General features: G+C 32.2%; 1 protein-coding gene across 4 annotated transcripts in view; it reads left to right on the forward strand.

Moving 5' to 3' along the window:
- LOC118199446 (alpha-tocopherol transfer protein-like) overlaps positions 1-24,491 on the forward strand; it is a 165,579-nt gene that overhangs the window by 135,683 nt on the left and 5,405 nt on the right. For all 4 annotated transcript variants that reach the window (XM_085826966.1, XM_085826967.1, XM_085826965.1 and 1 more), the window contains exon 5: positions 1,555-1,665. In XM_085826966.1, coding sequence (XP_085683092.1) covers positions 1,555-1,665 — 111 coding nt within the window. The remainder of the gene's footprint in view (positions 1-1,554; positions 1,666-24,491) is intronic.

Raw genomic sequence — 24,491 nt, forward strand, 5'->3', positions numbered from 1 at the left:
GTCAATTCAGAAAAAGGCCAACTTTGGATGAAAATATCTATATTAGAATAATGGACTATGCATAAATCAAATATGTATATTTGAATTTCTCCAATCAGCCTAATAAAACGAGGGACATGCATGGACCTTATAAGATATAGACTAACCCAGTGGGCGGGGCGCGCGTCACCGACATGTCGGCAAGAAAGGGTAGGGACGATCTGGTTTACTTTAACATTGAAACCTATGGCGTTTGTATCACATAACTGTTTTTAATTATTAAATGTGATACGTTGTATAGTGATGAGATTATGAAAGACGCAGTTTATTTCAAATAGGATTTAATATATCTCATTAAAGCGCTTTTTACTTCATTTCGCGCATTTTTACTACATTTGTGTAATTCTTGTACAAAGTAAGTAGTTTAGTAAAACGGTAAAAACTCTAGGCACAAAATTCATGGACTTAATGTTGCGTACAAATAACGTAAAATTAAATAACAATGACAGTACGTGATGCTTTGAAATAAATAAGGTAAAATTAAACAAGATCTGATAACTTTTTTTTTTTATTTATTTATTTAATGACCATTTTCAGGCAGTGATTTTCAAAACTATAATAACATTACAAAACAATCATTTATTTGATTATATCATCATTAACTTATTAACATTAAAGTGGAATATTTATTTTAGTAATTTATAAAATTCGGAGCATAAAATTTTCTGAGTTTCCCTTCATTACGAAGGGGGAAAAAAGGGTAAAATAAAATATAGAAGCTCTCAGATTTTATATTATGCCCAAAAGGAACTTTTTTAAGGTTTTGTGTGTTAACTATATTTACTGAATATCATGTTCTTCGCCCGTAAACTACATACATTTGAAAACACCATATCTTTAGAATTTCCGCATTGGAGATAAAACTGTTATTTTCCGTACAGTGCTCGCTCTGAACTTGTTGAGTTTGTTAATCAAACATTCGTTAAAGTTTAGAAAATATGAAATAGATTAAAACAAATTCGAAATTCAGCCTTCCAGATGCCCATGTTCGGGTGGAGGATTACATTATTCAAAATTTCATGGCTTTAGATACTGTCGTTTTTGTCGCAGTGCGAGAAACATGCATGTATTCCTGCAGATTCTTCATTATTATACAATTATACACGCTGCAATAGGCAACCACTGTTAAATTTCTGTAAGTCGTCCCTACTCCTCCGGATGTGATCAAGGTGACAGCCGGAAACGCCTGGATATGGAACTGTCATTCGTCCCCCCCCTTTTTTTGCGCAATGTACATAAGGTGGTTCACATTAACCAATACGTGCCAGCAGATGAGATGTTAAAGAACAAATTCGGGATTACACAACCAAGAATTTTCTTTCACGTTTTGATTTTATTTTATTTGCTATTCTGTGATATTTATTTCAATTTACGTGTTTATTCTGTTTATGTACTGAATATATTTCTAACATATGTATTTATTTGCTTAATCTTCCGAGTTTTGCTTCCAATATGGTCTGTTTTTAAATTTTAAAAATTAGTTTTAATTATAATCTCTTTTTTTTCCTTCTCTAGGACTGTGTACCTTGCAGAATTAAGGCTTTTCATTTTATAAACGAGCCATTTTACTTTAATATCCTCTTCAATGTTGTCAAGCAAATGTTGTCAGAAAAGTTAAAGAAAAGAGTGAGTACTTGCGCCCCTATATTTTTTAATTCATTTTATATTATAACGTATTCTTCTCTACAATTATTAGAAGTTACAACTTTATTACTGCTTTTATTACTGAAAAACCGGCTTTAATTAATAAAAGATTTTGAAATACAATATTTGACGTTTAAAATATAGTAACCGCTGGACTTCAATGATAGAGAACTGCAGTTGCAATGAAAGAGCGACGAGCTAAAAGACATATATGAAGGAGATTAACAACGTTGTGAAAATTGTTATGGTTCCAGTGTAAAATGGACAGTCTGTGAAAGTGATGTGTGATTGATCCGTAGAAAGCAGAAACGACCTTTTATTACTTAAAACATAAAAATGTCACATGCTGCTTAGCTGACTTTGTTCTCCAAAAATAACGGAGTTAGTCTTCAACAACTTAGGTAATTTCCATCGATTTCTTAGTGGTACAAATTCACTCCTAAGAATGAAATAATTTGTAAATAGCAACCACTATTTATCTGAAGATACTACTTTTGCAGTTAAATGCCCGCAAGGGTTATTCGTTATTTGTATATCCGTGTCTTCGTAATCTGTCGAAAAAGAAGAGAGGATATGATTCCTCTTTTCACTTTGTGGAAGAGTATTAACATCTATACACATATTCTCAGGCTTACGTGTTATAATTTTGTGGAACTGTACGTTGGAGCACATATTAGTGCCGTAGAAGTAACGAGAAATTGTGTACCCGTATGTATTCGTTACTCGGTGAACCAGTACTCGTTACTATCGTATCGTTACTCGTTTCTTCCGGTAAAATCGACCGGTATCCGTATTCTGGGCCTATTTTATCGGTATACGGCCCTAGGGATGCCGCCCTACGGATCGGTATACGGCCCTATGGGATAGGGAGTTTTGCGTCGTATTTTTGGGTAGAAATAATTCATCTCCTTTTGTGGTGTCACAAAAGTCAGAAGCGCCTACGGAAGGCCGTCAGGAAAAAATAAAATAAAAAAGAAAGAAAATAAATATTACAATAATAACATTAATTAGTAATTAAAATAATAAAAAATTACTTATTAAAAAAACTTAGTGATTAAAATAATGAATAATAAAAGTAACATAATAATTAGCAACTGAAATATAAAATACTTATAAGTAAAATTTAACAAAAATGTAAAGACAAATAAAAATTAAAATAATTCTTAAATTTATGATGAATAGTTAAATTATAAAGTAAAATACCAGACCTTGTCTTATTGGCTTAGTACCTTTTTGTCCTTTCTCATTTCATCCCAGCTTCAAAAAGTGTCATTTTGCTGCCTTTCCCCACCAATTCCCTCTTTCCCGTTTTATCTGCTGTCTGAGAAATAGGTGTTTACTTTACAATAAGACGAACGTCTGTTTACTTCAATTAAAATGGTTTAGAAGAGATGACTGTTTCTACTTAGCTTTTCATTTCTAACACAATTTATTATTTTATGCAGACGAATTATGCTAAGCAGAAGAATGAATTTCAGACGTGTTCAGAAGGTGTTGTATCTGAATATAATAACATTTTTGTTATATAGTATCCATTTTTTTAATTTCACACATTTCTAAAGCAACAGAACCACGTTATCACTATTTTGGCACACACACCAAAAACATGTGTAATTAAGACTAATGTTACATTCTTTATTAAAAGTAATGGGTCCTCTTTAAATGCAACCATTCATGCTTTTTAGAGGATTTTACATGTCGTGGTCTTAAAAAGGTGATGTTCACTACCAATGTTTGTTTATGTTCTCAAAAATACAGATCTCTTAGAAAGTGACCTCTTAGAGATGTCGTAATTAGATGATTTGCTATAATTATTTTCTAATAGATAACGGAATTAATGTAATTTAATGTCAATAACTCGAAGAAGCAAGTTTAAATACGGTGCAACAAAATTACAGAAGTATTTTAAATGACGAAAATATTCATATTTTGTCAATGTCAAATTTTAAAAAGAATTAATTTTGGACAAATTATGAAATCTAACTTTTAATGTTGTCTTCTGGTTCCTATATTTATAGCTGGCAAACGTTTTTACTCGTTATGAAAAAATAAAAATACAAGAAGTTTGAGTCCCGTAGACAGACCTTGACCGGGAAATTTAATTTCAAAATTTGCACTGTTTGATGCTATTTGTAACTCGCCTTCCGGTATCGCTTAATTAAGTTAGAATAATTCGAGGAAATAAGTTTAAATGAAGTGCAGCAAAAATAAGCATAATTTTAAAAGTTATGTGGTATCCATATCAAATTTCACTTTTCATAATGACAATAAAACTTTCCCAAATACAATTAAAGAAACTGGGTTGGTGTTGGAGTGTTTAATTATGGCAAAGCACACTAGGGCTATCTGCCTAAAGGGAGGGATGCTTTCGTGGAGGACTTTCTAAGGAAAACTGGCTCGTATAACTTTACACATGGGGAAAACCACGAAAACACCCATGCAGCCAGCCCGTTCGCGGGATTCGAACCTCAGACCGAACTACCAGTGTTCAACGACGTTACCGCTGGACCGCTGGTGGGCTAAAGAAACTGGGAGGCGGCATTAAAGATTAGATTTCATTATTTGTCGGTTATTCGTTACTTCGTTTGCTGCTTCTCCTCATTCCTTTCATCAGAACCGCTAATGACGAAAGGGTGAATTTCTAGTAAAGCATGTATATTAATGTTCAGTATACATTTGTCACATTTTTGCTTTCTTTCAAAACAGCGATAATGTGGTTCTAAACAGCGATAATATTGTTTCATAAATTAATAAAATGGGCCGTATGTTATAAAAACCTAATTATTTTCAGATACACACCTTTTGCACATGTTTGGAATCCAGTATTCTAATCAGAATGTCTACAGAAAATATTGAATCAATATTAGAAAAAAAAAACCTAAGTGAGAATGAAGTAGTAAGAGTTATGTCGTCTAACCTGTTTTAATTGAAGAAAACAGGTGCTTGCTTTATCGTAAAGTGAACACCTGTTTTTCAAAAAGGGAAGAGCCTACCAGCGCTCGAGCGGTAAAATCGCTGAAGACTAATAGTTCGGTAGGGTGTTCAATTCCCGGCTAACGGCTGGCTGCAGGGGCGTTTTCGTGGTTTTCTCCTAGTGTAAATTGCATATGAGCCAGTTTCCTTTAAAAAGTCCTCCACGAAGGCATCCCTTCCCTTAGGCAATAGCCCTTGTGTGCATTGCCGTAACCAAATAATCCGAAACCAAAAGAAAGGTAATTGGTGGGGGAAGGCGTTGGTGTGTTGGTGTATTTAATTACGGCAAAGCACATAAGGGCTATCTGCTTAAAGGGAGGCATGCCTTCGTGGAGGACTTTCTAAGGGAAACTGGCTCGTATACACGTTACACATGGGGAAAACCACGAAAACACCCATGCAGCCAGCCCGTTCGCGGGATTCGAACCTCGGACCGAACTACCAGTGTTCAGCGACATTACCGCTCGGCCGCTGGTGGGCCTGGTGGGGGAAGGCAGCGACGAAACTACGTTTTAGAAGAATAGGCTACATAACCAAATTTCTATCAATACTCTGGTAAACAGTGCATTATTTGCTCCTCAAGGGCTTAAATTTAGCTAATGCTTGACTTAGTTCTTAAATAACAATTTCAGCTACAGCCCCCAAACCAGACGATGTCTAGTATTTTATTTCATTACTTAGTTGTTCATCATTAATTTAAGAATTAATTAAATTTTCATTTGTCTTTACATTTTTATTGAATAATAATAATCATTTAAGTTGTTAATTATTTTATTATTGCATTAGTTATTTTATTTATTTTTATTTTTATTTATTTATTTATTTATTTATTCATCTTTCCTGATGGCCTTCCATAGAGCTCCAGCACTTCTAACTTAAAAAATTAAGTCCTGACTACAACCAACGATTGCGAAAATAAAAGTCAAGTAACTTACTTAGTGATAAATAAGTAAAATAAAAACCAAGGCTTTTATTTTCACCCTACTTGGCTTTTATTTTATATTTATATACATATGTGTGTACTTTACATTTAATTATAGGGAGGTGCACATCTAGATGTTATAACTGGTTCATATACAAAATTTCAACGTTCTAGAACGTTTTTGAGTTATGCAAAATGCATATATATATACATACTTACACATCACGAGAAAATCCCTTTCAAGTATCAACTTAGAGTCATAATCATTAGTCATAAGTATCAGCTTAGAGTAAATGGGATTACATTTAACAATCCGTTTCTGGGAAAAAAAAAAAAAAGGGAGAAAAAATGTGTTTGTACGTACAGACGTCACCCAAAAAAATAATTCACATGGGTTCTGTAATCGTCAAAAATGGATATTTCCGTTGAAATATGATACCCAAAAATTTTTCTCTATTACAATACTTACTTCCTTTTTATTTCGTACAAGGAAGTAAAGAACATATATTAACCTACATATTCTTATATAAACAATATTTAAGTGCAGTATATAAATATTTCAAATCAATAAAATCTCACTATGGCACGCTCAAGAAAAAAATCAATAATCATCTAAATTTTCAAATTACAAACATAATATACACTATAAATCTAAATGTAAAAAGCAAATACAAAATAATGCTTCACGCTATCAAAATTGATCATTTTCTTAAATATCAAACCAAAGAATTTGTAAGGGACAAAGAAACAAACTTACAAATTCTTTGCAACAACTAAACAATATTTCAGCTAAAACACATAATGTAAACAAGAGTTTGCCCGATGAGTTAACCAAAAAAATTCAAAGTCATCAATGAAAAATGTGGTACACGGGTATTGTTAGCAAATATATCATTCGTATTCGAACAGCAACCGCATCATTCGTATTCGCATAGAAACCGCATCATTCGTATTCACATAGCAACCGCATCATACGTATTCGAATAGCAACTGCATCATTCATACTCGAATAAACCGCATCGTATGACAGATGCGAGTAACCCGAACAAATGCGAGTAACGAAATGAATTTGTGAGTACCGAATCGGTACTTCGAGTCAACCGATGTACCCGTTACTCGGTAACGAATACATGCGGTTTGCTCCAACTCTAGCACATATTATCAGGCAATATTTATATCTCTGAATTAATTAATTTAATACTACAGGTCGAACGCGAAAAAGAATGTTACATATCTGCACAAAAACAGACGATGGATAAAAGAGTTCCAGACGAAGTTCTACATTTCTTTCTGAAATTTGAATTGACCCTAATGCTAATGACATAAAAAATCTGATGTGTACTCCACATGACTTCCTTGTATGGAATATTAAATTATTTGCATTTTTTTCCATGGACCTTATAAGAAATAGACTAACCCAAACGGGTTTTTCTCCCTCGTCTGAGGGCCCACCAGCGGCCGAGCGGTAAAGTCGCTGAACACTGGTAGTTCGGTCCGAGGTTCAAATCCCGCGGGGCTGGCTGCATGGGCGTTTTCGTGGTTTTCCCCATGTGTAACGTGTATACGAGAAAGTTTCCCTTAGAAAGTCCTCCACGAAGGCATCCCTCCCCTTAGGCAGATAGCCCTCGAGGCTTTGCCATAATCACACACACACACACACCCTCGTCTGAGGCGTTGCCAGCTGTAACCTTGATCACATCTAGAGGAGTAGGGACGACTTGCAGAAATTTAACATTGGTTGCCTATTGCAGCGTGTATAATTGTCAAGATAAAGCTGGTTGTAGCGCCTCATTTCACAAATTAGAATTTCTACATAGTTTTATTTTTGAAATTGAGATTGATTTTTAAAAATTTAGCAAATTTATCAAGCATAATTAACGTTCCAAATAATTATAAAGCTATTGCATGCTTTCAGGAATGGATATTTTTTTAGCTTTTCCTATGCTGTAAGGAAATTTGTAACTACTTCTTTTAGAAAATTAAATTTTAAATCTGAACTAATAGAAAATTTCAAAAAAGCAATTTTCTCTTGCAATTTTTATGCTTTTTATTAGTGTAAATAAGTAAAAAATACTGAACTATTTAAAAACGAATTTTTGAGAGTTGTGTTTAAAATTCTAAATTGTGCTGCTTTTTTAAAATTATAGATGAGTATTATAGCACAATTTCTATAAAGGAATTTTATTTTAATTATATTTCATAAGACATCATAGTGATAAACACTCTTGACTCCTTAAAAATGTTTATACATTTAATTATAATATTAAAATTATATTTAACCGTAACAATTAATTTTGCTTGTATTTTATAGTGATTATTTTTTTTAATTTATATTTAGTTCTGCATAAGATTTTTTTTTATTTACTGTGATTTAATTTATTAGCTTAAAGGGGCGGTAGCCTAGAAAGGCTGTTAGTTTCGAAGCGGCATTTTGCGCTATTTTACTATAAGTGTCCGTGTCTCCTTGAAAATTGTTGGTACCAAATATTTTCGCCCTGCATTGTATGTAAAGAAATTAAATAATGAAGAATCTGTATGAATGCATGTACGTTTCTCGCACTGTGACAAAAACGACAGTATCTAGAGCCATGAAATTTTGAATAATGTAATCCTCCAACCGAACATGGGCATCTGGACTGCCGAATTTCGAATTTCTTTTAATCTATTTCATATTTTGTACAACTTTAACGAATTTTTTATTAACAAACTCAACGAGTTCAGAGCGAGCACTGTACGGAAAACAACAGTTTTATCTCCAGTGCCGAAATTCTAAATATATGCTATTTTCAAATGTATGTGGTTTACGGGCGAAGAACATGATATTCAATAAATATAGGTAACACACAAAACTTTAAAAAAAGGTTCCTTTTGGGCGTAATATAAAATCTGAGTGCTTCTAGATTTTATTTTATCTTTTTTTTTTTTTCCTTCATTACGCTCAAAAAATTTTATGCTCCGAATTTTATGAATTATTAAAATAACTAATCCATTTTAATGCTAATAATTTAATAATTTAATGATCATATAATCAAATAAATATGATCGTTTTGTAATGTTATTATAGTTTGGAAAATCACTGCCTGAAAATGTTCATTAAATTAAAAAAAAAATATCAGATCTTGTTTAATTTTACCTTATTTATTTCAGAGCGTCGCGTACTATCAATCTTATTTGATTTTACTTTACTTTTACCCAAATTAAGTTTATGAATTTTGTGCTTAGAGTTTTTACCGTTTTACCAAAGTAAAGATGTTTGTACAAGAATTACGCGTGAAAAAATCGGCCAAATGCAGTAAAAAGTGCTTTAATGAGATATATTAAATCCTATTTGAAAAAAACTGTGGCTTTTATAATCTCATCACTATACAACGTATCACATGTAATAATTAAAAAGAGTTATGTGATACAAACGCCATAGGTTTCAGTGTTACAGTTAACCAGATCGTCTCTACTCTTTCTTGCCGACATGTCGGTGATGCGCGCCCCGCCCACTGGGTTAGTCTATCTCTTGTAAGGTCCATGATTTTTTTCTTGCATTTCATTTAAACTTATTGGATTGAATTAAATCTACTTCACCGACAGCGCATAAATAAACCACAATAGAATAAATGCATTCATTAAAATTCACTCTATTTGTTTACCATAGCGACACTCTGGGCAAGGCCAACTTATACACATATAAATTGTATATATGTATATGTTGGCCTTGCTCTGGCGCTAGGTTCACTTAACAGTATTATATTTCGTTCATATTATAACTCAGAATGCACAAAATTTATATCATTTAAAGAATTATCTAATTTTTGCCACATGTTCTATTCAAATAGTATAATAAAGCTAGAACGATGTATAAAAGAAATTAAGCAAACAAAACAAAAACAAAAACAAAAAAAAAACAGTTTTTTCACAGACGATTGACTATTTCTCATTCAATTAATTCAGTTCTCACTTCGCGACAAGGCAGAAATACATAAAAACTCAAAATATCTGTATTAAAAATTACGAAGTAAATCTTAAACACTTATTTCCTCAAAAACATTCCAGAAAGGATTAAGCATGATTTAATTCGCAATAATAATAAATGAAGGGGTTATCTTTGTTATTGCGAAGCTACGTTTCTCTGGATTGGCAACAAATCCACTACTCTACTATTTCAAATGTAAACAAGCAATGGCCGCCATCAAAAAAATTATTAGGCTTAGCGGCACTTAAACAGCTTTAAAATTGTTGATAATTCTAAAAATATTGCATACAGATTTACTAAAGGCATAAAAACCGTAACCGGAAGATAAGAACAACATAATTCAACCATTTTTAAAGGAAAAAATGTACAATTTACAAACATATAATCGTAAAGATACTGAGATCACTGAGGCGGGTAACAGAGTGGATATATATATATGAATATATTTATATACGTTTGGCGCGGCCGATTGCAACCAAAATACGAGGTGCACATCTACATGTTATAGCAGTCCCATATACAAAATTTCAACGTTCTGAGGCTACTCGTTTTTGAGTTATGCGAGAAACGTACGTATATACGTTCGTATAAACGCAACAAAAAAATTCGCTTCAGAATAAAGCAGTTTTATAATTTTTTTGGAGGAAAAGAGTCTTTTATTCTGTCCTTACGTACAGATATCACGTAAAAACATCGTTAAATTGCATTCGAAAGAGGTCAAAATGGATATTTTCGTTGAAATATGCTGCCTGAAACTTTTCGCGATTACAATACTTCCTTTTTACTTCGTACAAGTATGTAAAAAGTGACATTTCAAGCTGCGCGCCAACTGGCGAAAACAGAAATGTTTATTCTTTTCTCTTTGATAATTTTTTAAAATGCCATTACCTTTAATTCTAATGAATCTTAAATATTTTCATTCTGAATCTTAAATGATATGATAAATACTCTTTAATTTCAAGTTTGCAAACTGCTTTTTTGCAGGACAAAGACGCAAAATTGATTATAAATGTTTCACTATCTGCTGAAACTAGAACTCTTATATAGGAGAGATGCTGCAATTTGCCGCTTAACTCAGAAAACTGTACCTGGTTCGCGGAGTCAGCGGTATATAGTCCAAAATTTAAAAATAAACAGCACCATTTCCTAATTTAATGGTAAAATTTATATCGCAGTTTTTTTTAATATCATTTCTAATGAATGAAGTCAATTAAGTACATTATATTACTAAATTTATAAAGACCATGATAATTATAAGCATGATGGAAATACTCGTTCTTACCTCTTTGGGATAAGATTACAAGTCATAAGCAGAGTCGTTTTCGCGTGTGAGCTTTTTACTGATTATGGGTTTACCATCAGACATTACAAAAATATTTCGCCTTGAAAGAGATAAAATTTTATACATTATTAATTAGAGATTTTTTTCAAAGTTTTCCATAACACTGTGCTTTAATTTTTGCAAAATCTAAACCTGCAATCTTTGTACTTCGCTAAAAAGTGCTATAACATCATACTTTAGCGACATACGATGCATACAATGTTTTGAATTTTTAATTGAAATTCGGTTATTAATATTTTTGTATATTAAAAAATAAAAGAATAGAAAAGCAGAATATCTAATTTTCTTAATTACTTTTAACGGATTATAATTCATTTCCTTTCTAAAATGGAGATGCATTTTTTAAAATATATTTTAAATAGCTACTGATAAAAGTCAGCTATTGATATTTTTTAAATATGTAACATTTCTGAACATTTTCTTAAATTTTTCATAGGTATAGGCAGCGTGATAATGTAAGAGTATTACTTCAAAATTTCCGATTTTAAACAGAAAAGTCTGAAATTGTTTAAGTAAGGGCTTTAAAAAAAAACTTGATTCTATGGTAATTCCTGTTACAGATTTATCAAGTTTCCTAATTTTCTTACATATGCGAAAATGATATCACTTAATTTATATACTGTAAAGACCCTTACTTTCGCGGGCCGTAATTTTCGTGAAAATGAATATATCGGTGATTTCGCGAGCTGAAAATTTCGCGAATTTTATATGAACAGAACCGAAAGTTTAAAAATTTCAAAAGTACCTGAATAAAGTTGAGAAAGTTGAAAAATTCCAAAAGTACATTTTTTGCATAAAGCATTTTAAGAAACTTCCTTTTGTCCGAAAAGTTCGTCGCCCCCCCCCGTTCCCGTCTAAATGGCGAGTTCAAGCATTTGCTAAAGAATGAGTTTATTGAGTTGTATTCTAATGAGCTTCAATTTCTACAGTAAAAAGAATCTGTGGATTTGCGAATATTACAACTAAAACCGATTCACGCTTCTTGGTTTTTGCACGTATTTAACGGTATTGAAGCCAAACATGAGATAATTTTGAATGGCTTCAAAGAAGCTGGTATAAATAATATTCTAAGTGAATGAGCTGCCTTCTATTAATTTTATTGTTTTATATTCGAGAATATAGTTGTATATTATTCAAAAAATAGTTATAAGAAAGAAAGTTGTCAAGAAAAAGCTTGTAACTGTGCAATAAATCATTAAATTTTGGGTAAGGGAAAAATTTCTGATTTTTTATTATTATTTGAGGCGGGAAAAAAAAAGTATTTCGCGAGGCTTAAATTTTCGCGATTACGATGGGCTCGCGAAAATAAGGGCCTTTACAGTAACTATACTTTGGGTTTTTTAGTTAATACTCTTACATTAAAGTTTGTTTAAAATATGTTTTATATATAAATGCAGATAGGAGTAAAAAATAATAATATAAAATTCAAATAAAATATAACGTTTCTAATATAATACAGTACAACGTCCGAAATACGGACGTCCAATATCCGGAATGATCTAAAATCCGGACCTCAAACCCGCCAACAACTTTATTCATATCATTAAGTGCTCTTTTGCAATTTTAAAAAGAAATTTTTTTTTTTTTTTTTTTTTTTTTTTTTTTTTTGTTTCTGTGCCAAATTTCAATTACGAGTAGCATATTTATGGTTAATGATATAGAAGGAAATTTCGTTGCTTACACAGGAAAAAAAACCGCTCAGAGGTTATGTGAATACTATGCACATGTATAGTGTTTCAGTTATGTCGTTTATTTTAGCATCGTGAAAAATTTACTTCCGCCCGAAAATAAAAGCGAATTGTAAATTTTATTTTCCTGCAAGAATTTTTTGTGCTCTTAGCTCCATCGCATCTCGGTTTAGAGAATTATGGTAGCACATTGTAACTTGGTAACACTCTCACTGGGGAATGGTGTAAACACCAGGTTACCTGGGGCGAAGGCCCAATCTTTTAATATTGGGACTTTCCTAATACATATGCAAGAAAATAACTGCAACTATTTATGAGCAAATTTGAAATTTGAATAAAGTTTGTAGAAACATAATCGATTAGTAGAAACATAATCGGTCGAAAAATAGTACGCCAAAAACTAAGTGGGTTGATAACAATTATTTCTGAGAGAGGCGAAGAAATTCAATCGACAAAAACAAAATAAACATCTGGGTGAAAGCGGGTGCGAACTGATGACTAAAGTTACTGATAAGTAAAATACATTAAATTTAAAATATGGTATAATTGCCAATGCAACAAAAAACAAGATGCTTAGGTGGGAGTGTAAAGCCTTCCCAAATCAGTAGCTCTAGGTCTTTTCTTATTATCCGGTTTTCGGATTAGAATTAGCAAGCCTAGGAATTAGCAAGCCTAGGAGGTGGAGGTTGCTTGGAATTAGAGGTAGCATTAGTATCTTTTCCATGAAGTTTATTGCAATTTGCAAGAAATTCACTTTCAGTGGCAGGGAGAGTAAACAAATTAACTCCTAGGCTCATACAAAGCATCTTAAAGTTAAGAGTTTCTCACCTTCAGCACACGTCTGTTTTATGATGTTGTCTTTGGCTTCAGGTGGATAGTCTTTTATTCTCGATCCGCTGAATCTTGAAGCTGTGCTCTGTGGTTCGGTTGTTCAAGGCATAGATTTGCTTTGGAGAAGTACCAGGAGGAATAGTTGTATCTACATAAGAGTTCATAATTATTTGGAGATGAGGTAGAGGAGAAGTACTGCCAGCTAGCGACGCTGTATTCGTGTTTGAAGTTGCTGTACTATTGAACAGAGAGCTCTCTTGCGAGGGACCATCACTGTCCGCATTTATGACGGCAATCATAATCTATAGTATAATTAAGGGTGTGTCTTTCGGCATGAATGGAGAGTTTTGAAGTAATAACACTGGCAATAAGATAAAGACATATCAAATAAATTACATAAATAGCATGATAGATTACCCTACTAAAAATGCCCCATAGAAACCAGTAAAACTTTTTATGGGTACCCATAAGATTTTATGGGTTTCTATTGACTTTTACTGGTTTCTGTTGGTCTCTGTGGCTTTTTACGGGGATTTGGCCTACGGGTACCCACAGAGCTGTACGGGTACCCGTAGGCCAATTCCCCGTAAAAATATTTTATGGGTTTCTACGGGGCATTTTTAGCAGGGTATATACACATAAATATCAATAACAGAGAGAGTAAAAGAAGCAAAACTGATCCGGTATTTTACAGTGTAGGAGGGAGCAATCATTATTATTTAAAGGTATACGTGAGAAATAAACAAGGAGTGTTTATGATATAAAGCAAGCAAGAACTATAACTGTAACTTAAAATTACATGCAATTATTTTTCATTAGTAACATTATTAACAGTGAAAATTTCTTCGAACAGCGAACAGTATAAAGAGTTTATCAATAGCGTTTTCAGTTGCATTAATTGCAGGCATTTTAGCCGATATTTTGGAGATTATATTTAACATGGAAAAATCTTTAAACATATTATTTAGTTCTTTAAAAAATTTGAAAATATCCATAAAAGAGTTCAGTCCAAGACAGTTAAATTTTTCTTGATTGTCACTACGATTTTTAAGTTCCTTCCTTTGGCTCAGCTCAGCTTTCACATTTTAATTTTGAGTAACACTAGCATGGGTAACTCTTGGTATTACTTGGGATGAGTCGGTCATATTCATGCTTTGGTACATATTCTGGTGTACAGCAGGAATTAATCTGCTCCTACCAGATCACTTAAGGATCCCCATGTGGAGCCTCGGTTCTGAAGGCTCATCTTATCTGAATCACCATAGAGTCTTTGCGTACCACCTATTTTTCTCTTGCGCACCACCAGTGGTTCTCGTACCACCGGTTGAGAATCGCTGGTTTAGATGGTTCTACGGATATAGCAAGTTCCGTAAGCTGGGTTAGTTCATCTATTTTGTTTGCCCTTTTCATTTCGAGTTACCTCCACTAGAAACAGTGGTAAAGTGGTTTAATTTCGCCATAAATTTTTCCAATTTGCTTTGCTGATTTAAACAGGTATTTCTTTTTCCATTTGGCTTTCTTCGATTTCAGCAACTGGGAGTGCAGATTGGGAGTTTTATTATTACTGCACGAATAGGCCTATCCTGTGCTATTTGGCTTTCTTCGATTTCAGCAACTGGGAGTACAGATTGGGAGTTTTATTATTACTGCACGAATAGGCCTATCCTGTGCTAGACGGAAGGTGCGATAGGAGCGTTGTCACTCTTCAAGCAGATCAGTTACTTTACGATAGTTATCGGGAGTAAAATCTTTGATGTAGAGGTCTCCACCTTTCAAATTTACTTCAATGTTTTTACTCCTTGCTTACGTATGTCATCCCTGATCGGTGTCCAGTCATCAACATTCGCAACTAATTATAGGGGGAATTCTTCCTGACTTTTTTCGCGGTGTAGCCATTATTGGGATTTGCATTTACATTATTAACTTCAATTTCAACATTATCTGATAAAGTACTATAGTACTTGTTTTGGTGAATGCAATCAGGATTGGAATTTTCGATATCTGACTGTTTGTGAGTTTTACGAGGGTGAATCCATTCCTTTCCAGATTTTTTAGCTGGGACAGTTTTGCCTGTAAGCTCTTTGCGCTCTTCTGATTGGTTATATTTAGCTACTTTCTGATTTGTACTTTGGAAAATTTTAATGTTAATAACTTGAATAAGCCTTTGAGCTCTTAAAGCTAAATTTTCATTTATGTGAGGATCATTATTTCTAAGTGGATTTACAATATTTAGGGAAGGTTCATTCTTAATCTGACTGAATTCTCCCGATTCTATGGAATCAAACTTTCCTTCGAATAAATCAGATTTTGTCTACAAACATTAATCCTAACAATCGGATCTAAGTCCTTAACCATATCCATCATCAAAGACAGTGAAAATTACATTAACCTCACCAAAGCAATGCTGCCACAGAAGGCAGTAGTCAAAATTGAAGCTGGATGATCTACAACCAGCTGGTCGGAAAAGAACTTTTGTCGTTCATCTAAACACTCTAACCATGCTCTCAACTGAATAAACAAGATAAATAATACACCTAAATCCAATAAAAACACTGAAATGAGACAATGAAACTCTGAAATTTATTAATCTGTTTGCCTAAATAAAAGAAAAAAACCGACATTTAATTTACAAAAACTGCATTTGACTATTTTGTAATCAACGTTCTAAGATATATTGTAAACAATTGTATGGTTTTATTACATTTCATAGTAAGAAATAAAATGTTTCTGTTTTCTTACTTATGAGAACTTAGTTTCTTTTAGTTGAACTGTTTTCCTTTAACTTGTGAAAACATTACGGTATTTTAACTTACAAGTTAAAATTTGTTTTACTTTGCATCTGCACATTTGAAGTTTCGGCTGTCAATCTTTGTTTAAATGGCCAGCAAGTCGCCACTCACGTTAAATGGCCAGCAAGTCGCCTAAGAATTTGAACGAGTCGATGACGAATCCCTGCAACGTGAGTGGGCAGAGCAAAGGGAGTTCCCAGGTGGTCACCCACCCAAGTCCTCTCTCTGCCCCGGACTGCTTGAAAACATGGACCTTATAAGAAATAGACTAACCCAGTGGGCGGGGCGTGCGTCACACACATGTCGGGAAGAGAGAGTAGGGACGATTTAGTTTATCGTAACATTGAAACGTATGGCGTTTGTATCACATAACTCTTTTTAATTATTAAATGTGATACGTTGTATAAATGATGAGATAATAAAAATCACAGTTTTTGCTACTAAGATTTTATATATCTCATGAAACCACTTTTTAGTGCATTTTGAGTATTTTTTTACTGCATTTTGAGCATAAGCGTAATTCTTGTCTAAACATCATTACTTTGATAAAACGGTAAAATTTCTAAACAAAAAATTTATGAATTTACTTTTGCCTACAAGTAAAGTAAAATTAAGTAAGATTGATAGTACGTGATGCTATGAAACAAATAAGGTAAAATTAAACAAGATTTGGTAATTTTTTTTAATTTTATGAACATTTTCAGGCAGTTAGTAGCAAATATTTATCATTTCAAATGTTTATAGAAACCAAGGATTGTTTTATTTGTTTTTTCTGTTTTCAAAATTATTATGGTATTAAAAGATGATCATTTATGAAAATATTAATAACTCATAAAATTCGGAGCATAAACTTTTCTGAGTGTAATGAAAAATTTTTAAAAAAATTCGCAGTAAATAAAAAAATCTTATGCGGATTTAGAAATAAATTAAAAAAAATAATTACTATAAAATACAAGATATTATATGTCCAATCTTAAATTTTTATTAATGCGCCTAAAGTAACCTTGTAATTTTATATACCTGTAAATACTTTAAGCAGAATGACTATACATCCATAAATACATATGTACGAAAGTAAACAATTTAGGATATTTGTTGCATTGAAAAATTCGCCTACTTCACTTTTTATTTCCAATATTTGTGAAAACAAGATTATATCTATTTATCTATTAATGTAAATACACACACCTATATATATATATTTAGAGAGAGAGAGGAAGAGAAACAGATAATATGGTTTATTGATGCCTAAATAAAATTAATTTAGTACATCTGATTCGAATATTTTCTCTCTGTTTAGATTCATTGTAACATGCAACTGCATGATGCATTCTGATTTTTAAATATTGAAATATCACTGCTGTAATTAATTTAATCAGGTGGTTTTTATCTGGCTCATCATCATGGTCTTGAAGAGAAGGAAATATATGTGTTCCTACGCTTTTTAAGACTTTTAGAGTCATGAAATTTATAATTTTATAATATTTTTTTAATTCAATTTAAACTCCTTTTCAGTCTGCCTAAAAATTATTTCTGGATTTTTGCAGATCATTCAGACATCACTGGAAGGAGAAGTCAAACCTTTACATCCAGATTTATAATATTTGAAACCTAGCAAACCATCATATGGTTCTGTTGAAACTAAAGCTGAGAAACAGATATTACATTTTACTTTATAAGCTAAGCTTTTAACAACAAAACCAGCTATATAAGATGTATACTTTTCGTTCTTAAATATTCTTATTTTTGATTAGTTATAATGCTAGGAATTAAAATTTACCTATAATTTAAAAAAAGCAGCAAAAAATTATAAATTTTAAAGAAAAACTTTCAAAAATTCATTTTTAGGCATTTTAGTATTTTAGCTATAGTTTAGTGTTAGTTATAGTTTTAGTAATTGTAAGAGAAAATTACTTGGTTGAATTTTTCTGTTAGTTCAGATTTAAAATATTATTTTCTAAAAGAAGTTACAAATTCGCTTACATCATAGGAAAAGCTAAAAATATATACAAGCCTGAAAGCATGCAACAGCTTTATAAATATTTAGAACGTTAATTATGCTTGAAAAACATGCTAAGTATTTAAAAAGCAATCTCAGTGTCAAAAATAAAAATATTTAAAAATTCTTACTTGTGAAATGAGGCACTACCACCAGCTTTTTCGCGACAATTGTACGCGCTGCAATAGCCAACCATTGCTAATTTCTGGAAGTCGTCCCTACTCCTCCGGATGTGATCAAAGTGACAGCCGGGAACGCGCCAGACAAGGGAGAAAACGCAATTGGGTTAGTCTATTTCTTATAAGGTCCATGCTTGAAAACCGCGACATTAAGGCCGCAGAGACTAAGATCGTGTTGAGCAACTTACATAAAAATCCAGGCAGTTGTCAGGAAAGCTGAAGGAGAATTAATTATTTGCAAGTTCGAAAATATTAAGCAGAATGAGCTCTTCCTTCTGACATCTTTGGGATGGGACTGCAATGCTTGCAATCAGACCCGTCTTGTGTCGTTTTTTACTGACCACGTCTCTCCTATTAAAGGTTATTAAATAAAGAAATTGAAAGAATTAAACTCTTATATATACTATTAATTAAAGATTTTTTCATTGATTTCTCTAAAACTCTGCTCAAAAATTTGCAAAATCTAAATCTGAAAGCTCTGTATTTCGTAAAAAGAGGCTAAAACATCAAACCTTAGCAACAGCTTATCATCAAAACTTATAACACCTTTCAAAACCACGCCTACCGCAAGACGCAATGCGTTGCTGATATAATGTCTTTTACCAATATTCGATTATGAATATTTTGTAAATTAAAAAAATAAGCAGACTATTTCCTTTTCCTAATTGCTTTTTACGTGTCATTATGTATTACCTTTTGAAAATCAAGATGCATTTATTTAATTAGTTATCATTTTTCAGTTATCATTTTTCAACTATGTAACATTCCTCAACATGTGCTAAAGATTTATATATGTACATGCAACATGATAATTTAAGAGAATCATCTTAAAACTTACAAATTTAAGGAGAAAAATTTAATATTTCTAAAGTAATGGCTTAAAAAAAAAAAAAAAAATCTGGTGTGTACTCCATGTGATTTCCTTGCACTGAATATTAAATTATACCCATTTTTTCTTGCATTTCATTTAAACTTATTGGATTAAATTAAATTTACTTCGTCGATAGCGCATAAACCACAACAGAATAAATGCACTCTTTAAAATTCACTATGTTTGTTTACCATAGTGACACTCTAGCGCTACGCTAAGTTCCCTTAACAGCGATACATTTTGTTTATTATATAACTCAGAATGCACAAAATTTATATCATCTGAATAATTAACTAATCGTTGCCACATGTTCTATTCAAATATTATTATAAATCTTTAAGGCGTAGGAGTCCCCTTAAGCGATGTATAAAAGAAATTAAACAACTAAAAAGACAACAAAAAACAAGCCCCCCCCCCCAAAAAAAAAGAAAGAAACGGTTTTTCACAGACCGATTCAGTATTTCTCATTCAATTAATTCAGTCCTCATTTCTCTACAAGGCTAAAATACATAAAAACTCAAAATATCTTATTATTATTAAAAATTACGGATGCCTATGAAAACGTTCGCGGAAACTTTCAAAAAAAGCCTGTAACGGATCAGCAGAAAGAAATATACAGTGCGCTAACTCAAAGTAAAGAGAGTTCAGGTAATAAAATCAGGTAATAAAAATAAAACTGTAAAAAAACTGGAAAAAAAAAATCAGGATTTAATTTGCAAAGCTGGTTAAATTTGTAAGTCCACGTCCAGATGATAAATATGAAACACGAAAAATAGTACTGAATCTCATGCTAATCTTAACAGAATTAGTGCAAAACCAGAGGATAAATTTCTATAGTATGGGTTACGTAAATGGTCATAAAATTCATGTATTAAGGGGTCTCATACACCTTAAAACCCATATGATCTTCGAATAGGTGACTGTTGCAAGAATTGGGATAACTTATTTATTTTAAAAGCAATTACTACCAACCTTTTACAACTGACTACATAATATAGCTGCTTTCTGAAATAGTAATCAGAAAGTTTGTGTTGCCACAAATATTTTTATAATTTAATCCGCTTTGTGACAACATTTTTCGTCATGTTTCCAATTTGCGCGCATAGTTTAAAACATTCCGTTTCATAATTTAATTCTATATTTAATACATAGCTTTTATAACATTTGGAAACTACTGTGAACCTAAAATTCTAAAAATTTCATGTTAAATTTTTATTTTATTTTGAGTTGAGTTTATAAAATGTATTTTATTAACAAAATATGTAATCTTTTCGTCCATAAAATTTTTCAATATTAAAATATTAATCAGATTGTTGGTTCAGTTAGAAAATAGTGCCCATATAAAGAATTCCATCTAATTTCAAGCATGTACCGTTAGCCATTTTTAAAATATCATGCGCGCAAGGTGGAAACACGGCGAAATATTTTGACACAAAGAGGATTAAATTACAAAAATGTTTGTGGCAACTTTCTGGTTACTAGTTTCCAAAGCAGCTATATTATGTAGTCAGTTGTAAAAAGTTGGAATAGGAGTCCTCTTAAGCGATTCAGGTGCTAGTATTGATATAGTATGACGCAAATACATCACAACGGAAATGCTGACAGGTGAAAATGTGTGGGTACAACAGCCATTAGATTTGAATCCAACCTATTTAGCATTAGAAGAGGTCGAGCTAAATTGCGACCTTGAGCGAGTAATGATTAAGGCTGCCATTATCAGAAATGAACTCGATAAAAGAAGGTATCAATAAGCAATCGAACTTTTGCGCTGTTGAATAATCAAAGAAAGGAACCTAATAGGCGTCCTCACCAGGTTAATACCGTCTCTACTAGAGCTCAAAGGAAAACAGAAATAACTGAACGCGATGAAGAGAAGCTTTTGGAACCAATTGGAGGAAGAAATTGAAGTATCCAGAGTTGCCTTTGAAGAAGAAGTTAAATTACCAGAATTAAATGTGGAAAATGAAGCTCTCATGAAAGTATTACACATTGATTCAAAAAAGGTTGAAAGCAATGGCCTACATATGAATCCTGAAATTGCAGGAAACAAATTAAATGTGCAAGAAGAACTTTCTCATTTAAATAAAACGTTGAAACGAAATTACTATGTGAAAAGAACAAGTCATATTATTGTTGTTCCCCCCTTTTTTTTTGGTTTTGTTTTGTTTTCTGGACTTTTTAAATTTTTCCATGGCCTGTGCACATTTGTGCAGCAAACTGTGTCACATCTACCTATAAATCGATCACACGTAAATTCGAAGATGTTCACGAAAATTTGAAAAACGATAAAGAAATTAATATTGAGAATGCTTTTGCAATGCAGCTTTATCATCATCTTTCGGCTTTCGATTTAATATCAAAGGCGCTAATAATAGACGAAGAAAACAATTGTCGAAAGCAAATGGCAATTGAAAAGGCAATCCGAAAGCCACAGATGAACTGAGGTGTGGTGTGTATGTGTGTATTTAATTACGGCAAAGCACACTAGGGCTATCTGCCTAAGGGGAGGGATGCCTTCGTGGAGGACTTTCTAAGGGAAACTGGCTCGTATACACGTTACACATGGGGAAAACCACGAAAACACCCATGCAGCCAGCCCGTTCGCGGGATTCGAACCTCGGACCGAACTACCAGTGTTCAGCGACTTTACCGCTCGGCCGCTGGTGGGCCCAGATGAACTGAGGAAAGGTTTTGCTGTGAATTATAGCCGAGGAACTGATCCAACATGGAAGAGATCTAGGCGCCGTCACGATAAAAGGGAAGACTAATTTGAATACTGTCCATTTTCTTCCTAATTAAATGTGGTGTAAAACTATTTGTTGAAAACTTAAAACTTTGGTTTGAAGTTTGGAACTTAGGAAAGAAATTACCTTCTCTTAAAATAATTGAGAAGGCCGAACTTTCTAATTTTACAGGACTTTTTCCTTGGGAAAAGTCTCTCCGTAGGGGGAGAGGTTGCAACAGCTATACATATTGTTATTAAAATTTTGTAATTTAAAATAAATAATTTAAATAGATGAACATTAAGGTATATGTTAATGGTAATGTTTGAAACGAGGCTCGAGTTCCAAGTGTGGCTCTCGCACGAAGAATGTACTTATTTTATTTTTAAATGTTTTAGATTACGTTTTCTCTTCTTGTTTGTATGTCATCTTTTTTTTTTTTATTATTATTATTTTTTTTTTTTAGTGTTAAATAAAAATTATTGCTGAGTTCCATCAATGGAATTTGCTTGCTTTAAACTGAGAAAGAAGTACTACAATGTTTGTCTTAAACAATTCTGCTTTTAATTGGAAGTTTTATTCTTTTTGCATGGGTATATTAATGCTTCTTTTGATAATGATATAATTTATTGTTAATTTTGCTTTTTTCTCCTCAATGAACAATCATTTTCTTACTTTTTTGACGAAATGACATTTCATCTCTCTTTCGTGTCTAGAGTCTGTTCTTCGAGACAGGCGTTAATTTTTCTTAGTTAGTATTAGTCCTAAATATTTGTAGGTGCAGTTTGAATGTTGTTATAGATATAAAAATTACAAGTGATCCTATTTTTTTATTTTAATTAAAATTTAATTTTTAATTCAACAGAACGTGTAAAGCAGTGTTTCTCAACTTTCAAACCATTGGTTAAATATTTATTGCTCGAATACAACTTAAACATATACCAACAACTTTTAAAACAATTTTACTTGTGCCATATTAAAATTCTAAAAATCTTTTAAAAAAAGTCTGATGTATACACCATATGACTTCCTTGTAGGGAATATTAAATTATACGCATTTTTTCTTGAATTTTAATTAAACTTATTGGATTGAATTAAATCTACTTCGCCGACAGCGCATAAACCACAATGGAATAAATGCATTCTATAAAATTCACTCTAGTATTTGCTTACCATAGCGACACTCTGGCGCTAGATTCACTTAACAGTATTAATAATTATATAACAGTTAACTTATATAATATTTATATAACAGAAACTAAGTTAACTGTTATATAATCCAATAATTATATAACAGTTAACTTATATATTGTTCATATTATAACTCATAATGCACAAAATTTATATCATTTAAAGAATAGACTTATCTGATCGTTGCCACATGTTCTATTCAAATACTATAATAAAGCTAGAATGATGTATAAAAGAAATTAAGCAAACAAAACAAAAAAGAAACAGTTTTCACAGACGATTGAGTATTTCTCATTCAATTAATTCAGTTCTCACTTTGCGAGAAGGCAAAAATACATAAAAACTCAAAATATCTATATTAAAGATTACGAAGTAAATCTTAAACACTTATTTCCTCGAAAAAATTCCAGAAAGAATTAAGCATGATTTAATTGGCAATAATAAATGAATGCGTTATCTTTGTTGTTGTGAAGCTAAGTTTCTCTAGATTGGCAACAAATCCACTAGTCTCCTGTTTCAAATGTAAACATCAATGGCCGCCATAAAAAAAAGGCTTAGCAGCACTTAGACAACTTTAAAATTGTTGATAATTTTAAAAATATTGCATATAGATTTACTAAAGGCATAAAAACCTTAACCGGAAGACAAAAACAACATAATTCAATCATTTTTAAAGCAAAAAATGTACGATTTAAAAGCATATAAGAATAAAGAAACTGAGATCACTCAGCCGGGTAACAGAGTGGATATATATATATATAAATATATTTATATACGTTTGTTGCGGCCCATTGCAACCAAAATACGAGGTGCACATCTACATGTTATAGCAGTCCTAAATACAAAATTTCAACGCTCTGAGGCTACTCGTTTTTGAGTTATGCGAGGTACGTACGTTCGTACGTACGCACGTACGTACATACGTTCGTACAGACGCCACGAAAAATTCTCTTCAGAATTCATTTTAAAGCAGTTTTATAATTTTTTTGAAGGAAAAGAGTTATTTATTCTGTCCTTACGTACAGATATCACGCAAAAACGTCGTTAAATTGTATTCGATAGCGGTCAAAATGGAAATTTTCGTTGAAATATGCTGCCTGAAACTTTTCGCGATTACAGTACTTCCTTTTTACTTCGCTTTTTACTTCGTACAAGGAAGTAAAAATGAGATAAAGACGCGTATTAAGGAAATATATGAATAGACATTTGTTATGTGACATTTGTGTAAAATTTTGATGCTAATACAATGGTATCAAAAGTTACATGTGAAAATTTAGTTCAAAAGAAGAATATGACATTTAATTTGGCTACACAAATCATGAATCAGCTTACGCGT

This window comes from Stegodyphus dumicola, chromosome 11 (genome assembly GCF_044657685.1).
Source record: "Stegodyphus dumicola isolate Sdum_Otavi_A_Nest chromosome 11, ASM4465768v1".
Classification (NCBI taxonomy): domain Eukaryota; kingdom Metazoa; phylum Arthropoda; class Arachnida; order Araneae; family Eresidae; genus Stegodyphus; species Stegodyphus dumicola.